Below are 11264 nucleotides of genomic sequence, written 5' to 3' on the forward strand. Positions count from 1 at the left end.
CTTATTTCTCTTTTTCTGTTTAATTACTCTTCAGAGTGCATTATTCTAAATGTTAAATAATATTTTTACATCAAAATGTATTGTATACATGGACAGAGTCTCAGCTAGATGTATTAAAACAAGTCCGTTTTGATAAGTAATTTTATACATGTCTCAGAACTATTTTTTTAACTGATTTACTAGGATATGTGTTAAAATAATTAATGAAGTGTTTATAATGGACATTTCTTATAAAATTGGGATGTGAAGAAATTTTATTTTCTTCTGATTATCCAGGAATCAATGATGCTTGTTTTAGATTTACGCAACATTTAATTCAGGAATCATTGAATAAAGTTTTATATTTACGCAACATTTACTTCAACGAAGTTGAGATGTTTACGTCATGATTAGATACATGTATTTGTAAAAACTGAATATATTTATCTGTGCAGTCAAATCAAAATAAACAATCCATTAAAAACGGGAAAAAAACGTTGAAAAATAAGTTATAAAAATATATTTATTGAGTTAAATTACTGCTGAACTCCCCACTTCTGAAACATTTCGGGGTTTTATTTTTTAATAATTTGGCGATTGAGACAATCACACAGCTCACATTTAATATGGAGTTAAAACATGTTACTATGTTGGCCAATTTTAAAAAGTTTTCACGTTCATGAAACCAGTTTCTAAAAATATGATGTCGTGATCCCCCCCCCCCCCACCCGTTGCTTTTTGCTGGCGATTAATGGACTCTTAAATAATGATACTATATATAAATGAAAGAACTTGTATTCTTATTTACATAAAATTAAATTTTGTAAAAGAAGAAAGTATAGGGGAAAAGGCTTTACAGATGACAGGTAAAATAAAATAGATAAAGTCGAGACTGAACACATAAATATATTTTCTGTATTTAGGCAAGTTTAATTTCGCCACTGATAGAATTTAACTCTTTAGTTCCTGAAAAAAAAATAGAAATTTTACTTGGAAATAAGATAAATAATAAAGTTAGATTTAAAACTGCCTGCTCTCATTTGTTGCATAATGCATGTACAATTTTTTTTACACATCGACACATCCAGCTTTTGAGTATCTGTTTCACATAAAACAAAATAAAAACTTAGCATTTTTTTTACCCTCATGTTGACCTTTTTGCACTTAAATTTAAGCATTTACCAAAAATAGGACTAGAAGAGCACTAAAAAATTTTTTGATGTCATGTGTAAAAACTTGTTTTAATAAGTCTACATGCAAAAAATAATTAAAATCCATGACATGCGACGTTTCGGTGGACTGCCTCTTAAGTCAATAGGGGTATTATTTGTAGATTTTCAATAATTGTGTTAAATTGACTTTTTAGAAAAATTGCATTGTCGAAAAAAAATGTTATGGACATGACATGATGAACGAAATTTTAGATCGTCAAAGTACAATAGTATATAAGTGGTCAGGTAACAAATGTCATATTTTAACAGCAATTAATTTTAATAAACAGCAGCTAAAATTTAGCATAAGCAAGACATGCACTAGTATTATTTATCATGTGGACGTATTGTACCGAAAATATAAGATAAAAAAACAGACTGTATCATACGTTGAATTGAGTGAAAGAGTCATTAAATTCAAACACTTGCTCATTTAAAAAAAAACATTCAAAATTTTACGGAATTTATATTTGACATCCTTTGTTTTTGAAAAGTTATTTTAAATAACATTTTTTTGAATAGCTTTTGACCAACGAGACCAAGAACCAACGTTTTTAGCTCTACTGGTCAGAGACCAGAAGAGCTTATGCGATAGTAATGCGTCCGTCGTCTGTCCGTCTGTCTGTCTGTCCGTCTGTAAACAATTTTTCAAAATGCTACTCCTCCTACAGTTTTGGTCTGATTTCAATATAACTTGGCACACAAGTAGACTACACTATGATACATAATTCTGTGTATCGGTTTTTGATTTCAATGAACGGTGTTGCTGTTGTTACTAAAAATAGAATTTTTTAATGAAAATCATTCAAAATGCTACTCCTCCTACAGTTTTGGTCAGATTTCAATATAACTTTACACACAAGTAGACTATACTAAGATACATAATTCTGTGTATCGGTTTTTGATTTCAATGAACGGTGTTGCCGTTGTTACTAAAAATAGAAAAAATTTTGAAAATCATTCAAAATGCTTCTCCTCCTACAGTTTTAATCTGATTTCAATATAACTTGGCACACAAGTAGACTACACAAAGATACATAATTCTATGTATAGGTTTTTGATTTCAATGAACGGTGTTGCTGTTGTTACTAAAAATAGAAAAAATTGTGAAAATCATTCAAAATGCTACTCCTCCTACAGTTTAAATCTGATTTCAGTATATCTTGGCACACAAGTAGACTACACAAAGATACATAATTCTGTAAAGCGGTTTTTGATTTCGATGAACGGTGCTGTCATTGTTACTAAAAATAGAATTTATAAAAAAAAATACTTTCAAAATGCTACTCCTCCTACAGTTTTGGTCTGATTTTATTATAACTTGGCACACAAGTAGACTACACTAAGATACATAATTCTGTATATTGGTTTTTGATTTCAAAGAACGGTTTTGCCGTTGTTACTAAAAATAGAAAATTCTTTGAAAAACATTCAGAATGCTACTCCTCCTACAGTTTAAATCTGATTTCAATATAACTTGGCACACAAGTAGACTACACTAAGATACATAATTCTGTATATAGGTTTTTGTTTCAATTAACGGTGTTGCTGTAGTTATTTAAAATAGAAATTTCTTTGAAATACATTTAAAATGCTACTCCTCCTTCAGCTTTGTTCTGATTTCAATATAACTTGGCACACAAGTAGACAACACTAAGATACATAATTCTGTATATCGGTTTTTGTCATTATTCTATTTATTGCTTTTGTAAAGTTTTATATCCCAACTGATACTTTTTCTTTCTTTATTATAAGTACAAACCAGTAGAGCTTTAGTCTCGACAGAGACTTCTGGTTTTAGTAGCCATCACTTTTGCAGGAAAAAAACAAACATCAAAACTTTTTTCAGGGTTCACTATAAGAATACTCCTTGTATTCAACATAATTAAAATACATGTAGCATGCAAAGATCGCGTTCTTTTGTATTTATCAACAGAATATTTAAATTTGCAGTTTGCACAGCTAGTTCATAGGGCGGAACTAACAGAGTTTTTTGAAGTTTCGACCAACATGACTGTGTTTACGTTCACTGACAAAGCTTATTACCAGCTGCCGTACACAGAACGCAATGAGATAGATAAATACAATGTTACTGAGCTTCAAGACTACCTTAAATTTTGTTCAGGTAGGTATTACGTTTGCACAGCTAGTTCATGACAAAGCTTACTGTGTTTGCGTTCACTAACAAAGCTTATTATCAGCTGCCGTACACAGAACGCAATGAGATAGATAACTACAATGTTACTGAGCTTCAAGACTACCTTAAATTTTGTTCAGGTAGGTATTGCGGTCGCAGTTCAGGTCACAAGGAGATTGACCTTGATGTCATTTGAAAGAACTTAATTAGTGGAGTCAGCATATCAAATATGAAGTATTTCTCATGAGTCAAAAGTTACGGCGAAGGTTTAAGTTGACGATTGACAGACAAATTAACAGCTGGACAGACAGACTGGGCAAAAAATATGCGCCCCCGATCTATCGATCTGGACTTATGAGATGATTGCGTTGTATGCAGATGACATCAGGATATACACTTTTGAAGTTTTAAGGAATGTTCAAAGAGGAAATTCCTCTCCGATTTGCAAGCCTAATCAAAGCCCCTACCATCAGCGCAGTTATACTGTACAGCGTATACACAAGTGCAAGGAAAATCTGAAACATTTGAGAGATACAAGTACAGATCATGAGTATCGATAGTCAAAAAACTTTGTTTATTGCACCATGAAATGAAACAGTAATAATTGTCATCTTTTTTTTCTTCACAACAATAATTAAATGCTTCCAGGAAAGGAGAAATGATTTAATAAAAGATTTCATTATTCACATGCATATATATTTAGTATATACTAACACTATTCAGAATCATCAGTACATGTTTAACAATGTCTGGTTATGTTGACTCTATCGTTGCGGTTTTCAGTCTATGGAAATCGCATTACAACCTCCTCTCTCAGGGACAATCAGTACGAGCTAAGCATGAGTTCCAATGGAGACAGACTTTATTTTAATCGCATCCAGAGAATACACACGGTAGGTAAAGTCTTATTTTGCTATTGTTCTGATGATAAGCAAACAACTTAAAATGAATGAATTAATATTTCTGTCAACGTCTTCATAATGACCTTAAATGAAATAATTAACACCCCTCCTCCCCATGTATTTTAGTCAGGCAAGGTTTTTGCAAAGTTATTTCTGTTCTGTCTTTACATTTCTTCAGACAGCAGGACTCACTTATGAAACTAAGTATTATGTCAACGGTGTGGAGATTTCGGAGGGATCACGTGACATCTCGGCCACCAATGGGATTGTTCATGCTCTAAATGGAATCATGCGGAAGACGATTCAGAAGACAGTCTATAGGTGGATCCAAGATCCCGAGGATACTACCCGGCAATTTAAGTAACTATGTTTACTGCATATTACTCTTGCAGTGTAATTTGTTATGTAGACAGTTTTAATTTTATATTGATTATTATGATTTTAAATTTTCATTGTAAAATATTATTACTTTTATTACATTGAGAGATGTTTTGAAGCTGAAAACGACTCGTAAATAGGCATACGGCATTTTGATATCAGCACCAGGGTATACTCTATATTCGTTACAACTGACTTTTATTTTCATGGATGGCATGGAAAAGCGCCCCGTGTTCGTGCTGGTCTTCTTGCATTAATTTTGTTCTAATTTTATTGCAGTGGTGTTTATCTTTGTTTTTTTTAACTGCACTGACCTGTGCAACTATTGTAAGCTTTATTTGTTTCTTACTTTCCTGCATTAGAAGAAGTGTTACAGTTATTTTTGTCGCTACCGGGTGCTGAAAAGCATACCTCCCTCTTCCCTGGTGACGATTGATTACACTGAATTGTGGCTAAGCTAGCCCATTTATATAAGGGTCCTCTGAACATATATCGCGAGACTCCGATCGAAAATGACGCATTCTTTTTAAGAATCATATTTAGCAAATATATATGTAACAAAAATTGTGCCAATTTGAATAATTTACCATCTGCTCTTAATCATGTACGAAATTTTTCTATAAACTGTTTGTGGTGTAGTAATGAGATATTTTGAAACTTTCATCTAGAGAATTTAAAATTGTTAGAAAGCTAAACCAACTCTCCAGTATTGTCAATCTGTGTTCAGTGATGTGTGCAGAGTTTAACAATTAAGGTTTATAAACCCTCTGTTCACTCATATAAAATTTTTCTTTAACTTTTATGATTTCCAAAGGAAATGTATATGCTAGATAAAATACAAACATTTATAGCATGGCTTGCGGGGGAAAAATTGACAAAAAAGGCACTTCAATTTGGCAAATTTGTAAGGGAATAATAGACATTTGTGTCATTAAGAGTTATCTCTCTTATCAGAGTATCAATGTATCTTAAACACGCCCTGTTCAATCAAAAGTTCAATAATTTCCAGATGAGATTTACCCCTCTTACAATTGTTTACACATAATTAATATTGTTGGTTAATTTTAATTTTCAAAACTGTGTTCTCTCTAACCTTGATGCAATATGAGCTGCATTAAAAAAATATTTTGCTGTTGACATGTGTCATTATGATAAATTTGTATGTAACTTAAACCTTTATGATCAATTTTTTATTTCAAAAAAACATACAAAAGACTAGTATATACAATCCAATACTGTATACCAGGAAATTCTCGCCCCCGTTTTAATTTCGCCCCTTTTATCGTACTCACAGGTGGTTGAATTTAAAACGAAGCGAATTCAAAGAATACGGTATAATTTCTTAAACAGAGCAATGACTGGGCGATTATAAAACGGGGCAAAATTGCTTACAAGGGTGAATGGGCGAAAATAACACGGGGTGAAATTAATCCTGTATACAGTAAACAGTTTAACAAGAAAAGATATTGCGTTTAATTGCAGGATATTCCTCGATTTGATGAGTTACCTTTATACGATGGACAGCATAAATGAAATTTCCTCATCAGAAAATATTACCACCTTGTTTATTCCCAGTGACAGTGCAATGCAAAAGATACCTATCTCCGTGCTGATCAGACTGAAGAACGATCCCTCAGAATTACAACGGGTAAGTACATACATCGACTTATTAAATCCCTCAGAATAACAACGGGTAAGTACATACATCGACTTATTAGATCCCTCAGAATTACAACAGGTAAGTACATACATCGACTTATTAAATCCCTCAGAATAACAACGGGTAAGTATATACATAGACTTATTAGATCCCTCATAATTACATTGAATGGGTATGTACATACATACACTTATTAGATCCCACAAAATTACAATGGGTAAGTACATACATACACTTATTAGATCCCACAAAATTACAATGGGTAAGTACATACATACACTTATTAGATCCCTCAGAATTATTACGGGTAAGTACAAATATATATGTACTTCTTAAATCCCACAGAATTACAATGGGTAAGAACATAAATACACTTATTAGATCCCACAGAATTACAAAGAGGAAATATAAATAAATGTATATCAAATTCCACAGAATTAGAGCAGGTAAAAATACACTTATCGAATCCCCCAGAATAAGAAAGGGTAAATGTAAATATTTCGAATCCCACAGAATTAGATCGGGTAAATATACAGATGTATACTTGTCAGATCTAACAGAATTCGAATGAATAAATATAAACCTATCAGATCCTTTAGAACTATAAGGTTAAAATAAATCTACCGAATGCCACGGAATTACAACGTGGAACAATAAACCCACCCTATCTCACAAAGCTACGATGGGTAAATGTAAATTTTTTAGATTTTATAGAATTTCAATATGTAATTGTATACTTAGCATATATTGCAGTATTACAATGGGCATTGGGTAAATGTAAACTGATCATATACATATATAAACATATACTTATCTGATAATATTTCCATTTCCAATTGTTTTCCCAATGATAAACACTGCAAAAGTAAATCTTGTTTATTTTCCGTGATTCCTGTGGCATGTAAATTTCTCTATTGATATACTACTGAAAGGTCAAATGTCAACCTGCATGTATACGTATGGTACATGACCGGCGTATAAATACACTGAAGAAAAAATAGCTGTTTTGTTTAATTGTTTACATAGTAATTACATATAATATATATTTTTACAAACAAAATAAATAATGAATTACATGTATCTCCGGATCAAAAACAAGTCACCAAGTCCACTACCACCGAGGACTCGCGAGACCGTGAACTCAACTTCCGTAAACATGTTAACCAGCCCATCTGAACCACGTGGAGAAATCGGCATCGCCACATGCACATAGATCGATCTGCACTTCACCATCTGATATAGACATCGTCCCTCAAACATAAACATCCGACTTTTTATGCAACTCAACTTCCTCTGTTATTTTAACATTCACACAAATCTGTTTCCTGACCATGCTGACCAACTCACGTTTCATCAACTGTAACATTGCATTCAATATGGCGGCGGAGAAGTGTCCTAGGGCCTATACACGTTTTCGTGCTTCCGAAAACCTAAATCTAGGTCACATATATATAATTAAAGTTAACGAGATTGTTTTGGTCATAATTTAAAATTCTTTTGTAAGTTGTTTATTCTATAAATGTTGATATTTGGCTACAGTAACTAAATAATAATTAAATTTGGTTCGTGTGTTATGGGACTTTTTTTTTATAGTAAAATTTGACATCATGGGGCGGGGCAATAGAAAAGAACATAAAATGCCTCGTGCATTTCAAATCTACTAAATGAGACGGTATTCCGATATATTTTAAGATTGTTATTTCAAGTAAAAATTGAAACATGATGCCCTGACATACCCTCCTAACTAGACAGTGATTCCTTAAATAACCCTGACGAACAGCAGGTAAATGTAAATTTACAAAATAATCCGACATAATTACAACGGGTACATAGTAAGTTCATAAACAATCTCACAAAATTACACAGGAAAAAAAAACCACTTATACACTTAAAATCCCGTGAATTTAAAGTGCACTACAGGAAAAAGCATACACTGATCAGAAAACACCAAAAATATAAACAAATTTTAAAATCCCACAGAATTGCACAACATGAATATACACTATAAATTAATTCTCACAGAATTACACGGGGAAAATTTACACTACATTTAATGATAAAACCCCACATAATATCATACAATTAGTATGAATTACTTGAATGTAAATAGTATTCAGAACGAATAGAATAAGAATAAAACTGAATAATCTATTCCTTATCTTACCAAACACTTTCCTTGTCAATAAGTTTTTGAGAAGAGAAACTGTGCAACTTCATTTCTTCTTTTTTTTTTTAGAAACCTGGGTACAGTAAGGTAACATAAAAGCTAGCGTGTATGCGAGAATAAATATTTTTTGGTTATCAGTTGTCCAATACTTTCTTCCTCCCCTTTCAATATTTGAGTTTTGAGTTTAAATTCTGTAGGGATATTTTCATCCTAAGTTTGTTTCTTTCGTAGACGTACATGATACACCCGTACACTTCAATCATTTAAAGGGGAGGATAAAAGTCATTAAACTATGTAATGTGTCATCAATTTCAGAAACGGAAACTGCTTGAAATCATCAGTAAAATTTTGAGACGTATAATTTGCGGTATTTGAAAAGTGAGTTCCATACATATTACAATTGTTCAATTTGAATCAAACCGTATAATTTTTTTTTGTTTCGCCTGCGGAGCAGAAGGCACTAAGGGATCACTTTACCTGGCGCCTGTCTAGCTGTCTGTGTGTCCGTCTGATGTCACACTAATTATCTCAAAAACTAAGAGATATGGACTTAATATTTTGCACATCTATTGCTTGGCACTTCGGCAATTGTCAGTAATTATTGCCATGGTTCCCGACCTCGTGATCCTTGACGTTGTCCTTTGACCCACTTTATTAAAGAGTTAAAAGTGCCTATATACAGCATACATTTTTTTTAAATTCAGGTCATTCAAGCTCATTATGTACGTCACCGGGCAATTTTCACCAACTGTATTCCTCACAATGAGAGTTTTACTGATGCCAACGATCAACCATTGACATTTCGCAAATCAGGTGACAATGGTACGTTAAAAATTCTTTTTGTTGTGAATTTTTGTTTTAGCAAGTTCTGATCAAATTCCACAAGGTAACACCAAAACCTATTTATTTTATTCTCTGATTTTGAAAATAAATCCTTCCCCTTGACAAATAATCAGGATACCTTTTACTAAAAACTTAGTCTGTTTTCGTATTTTGAATGATTTTTTTTTTTGTAATGAAAAGTTCAAAAAGAGTGCTATTTATAAACTTCTTGATATATATAAAAGATTACATTAATGCTATTATTTCATTAACATAATTATCAGGATTTCGCCTGCAGATCACTATTCAAAAATCAAAACTCAACATTTTGTCAACGTGTAATGGATAAATGTTAAATAAGATATTTGATTGTGATATAAGATTGTGATTTATTAAAAATTATATCCATTTTGTGTGGTTTTATTCTTTATTTCATATCAATTTTAATTCCTTTATCTACCGCTATCGTTTACCTTCCTGAAGGGGGCTTGGGGGGGGGGGTCAACAAATTAACCATCAGATAAAACTTCCATTTTCTAGATATGATATCTTAAGCTGTCAATTATCATTTGTCAACGAAAAATTTTAATATACATCTTATTTAAGTTTTGAAATTCGATCATTTTTGAATATCTTGATTTGAAGCTCTTCTTCTAAAGGAGACCAAAATAATTTAAAAATGGACACAACGCCCCGGTTCTCTTAATTATGACTTTTGTTTGATTTCAGTATATGTTTACAGTGGTGGTTCGGGGACGGCAATTATGGAGGGTAATATAACGATGTCTAACGGTGTGGTTCATATCGTGGATCAGTTGCTGGGACTCGTGTACAACAACATTCGTGAACAAATTCAAAGAGAATCCATGTAAAATTTCTGTATTTTAGGCCGTCTTTAGAATGCATAGAATGCTTATCCTCTCCCGACTCAGAGTAATATTATTGAATCGGTGTTTAGTAATTTTTAAGAAAAAATTTCTTTCCAGAACATTTTAACACATTTGTTGACAGGGCAAGAGGAATAAAAATATGGTGTCAGGATTTCTTTGAAAACAGTCTTGAATTCGGTATTTTTAGCTCTTCTGAGTCAAAGGCTCAAAGCGCTAATGCTTTGGAAATTTTTGCGATGTGCGTAAACTTTTTAGAATATTGGCCAAAACTCAAGAACTCTTTAGCCAATCAATGTCAAATTTGTTACAGGGTATAATCCTTTGCCCAAGGCCTACCATTTATACTAAAACTAGGGTTGGAACCCTTAAAGAAGGGGAGATTATCAGGAATATAAAACCAAAAGTACTGGTTACTAAAAAATCTTCTGCACAAGAACCACCAGACAGATTTTCACAAAACATACATACAAGGATCAGGATATATTGAAAATTGAAATTAAAATTTGCACGGGGAATTACTCTGGGGCAAAGGGCCTGGTCTCAGGGTCACTTCAAAGATGACCAAATTTACACTTAATATATTTTGCTTACTATAATGAATAGAATCATTAAATCTTGGAAGTTGATGCATCTTAGGACTTCACATCATTAACTCAAAAGTAGGTCACGGTGTTTTACTTTTTTTAATTTTGCGGACGTTTGATTTCAAATTCAAAAGAATAGATTATTTAAATTGATTTGGGGGCAAATTTTAGACACTTTAAGGTTGATGATCATCAAACTTTGTCAGTTGATGCATCTTGGGTCCTCGAACAAGGTAAACTTAAAAGTAGGTCACCGTGACCTACTTTTTGAAATTTGTCATATCGTTTCTAACATTTAATCACATTATTTCAGACATTGCGAGGTTTAGAATAATGAAATTTAGTAAGTTGATGCATCTTGGGATCTTAAACATATTTATGGAAAATTATGTCAAAATTAGGTCACTGTGACCTACTTTTTGAATTCTGAAGGCATTTATATTCAAATTGTTTTAAAGGCATATTTTACATACTTTCAGACCTATGATCATTTAACTTTCGCAGCTAGGTTAAGGCCGCCCATAGGAAATATGC

General features: G+C 32.4%; 1 protein-coding gene across 1 annotated transcript; it reads left to right on the forward strand.

Annotated features, from left to right (window-relative positions):
• Positions 1–3343: 3343 nt before the first annotated feature.
• Positions 3344–10124, forward strand: LOC134269286 (transforming growth factor-beta-induced protein ig-h3-like; the record flags this gene model as incomplete). Its single annotated transcript, XM_062751485.1, has 6 exons — positions 3344–3467; positions 4111–4220; positions 4408–4589; positions 6090–6255; positions 9139–9256; positions 9986–10124. Coding segments are annotated over exons 1-6 (839 nt in total), but the record flags the coding sequence as incomplete, so codon positions are not given.
• Between the last annotated feature and the right edge of the window lie 1140 nt (positions 10125–11264).

The sequence above is a fragment of the Saccostrea cucullata genome, unplaced genomic scaffold (assembly GCF_032062105.1).
Source record: "Saccostrea cucullata isolate Sc308-1 unplaced genomic scaffold, CSIRO_AGI_Scuc_v1 ctg9266, whole genome shotgun sequence".
Classification (NCBI taxonomy): Eukaryota; Metazoa; Mollusca; class Bivalvia; order Ostreida; family Ostreidae; genus Saccostrea; species Saccostrea cuccullata.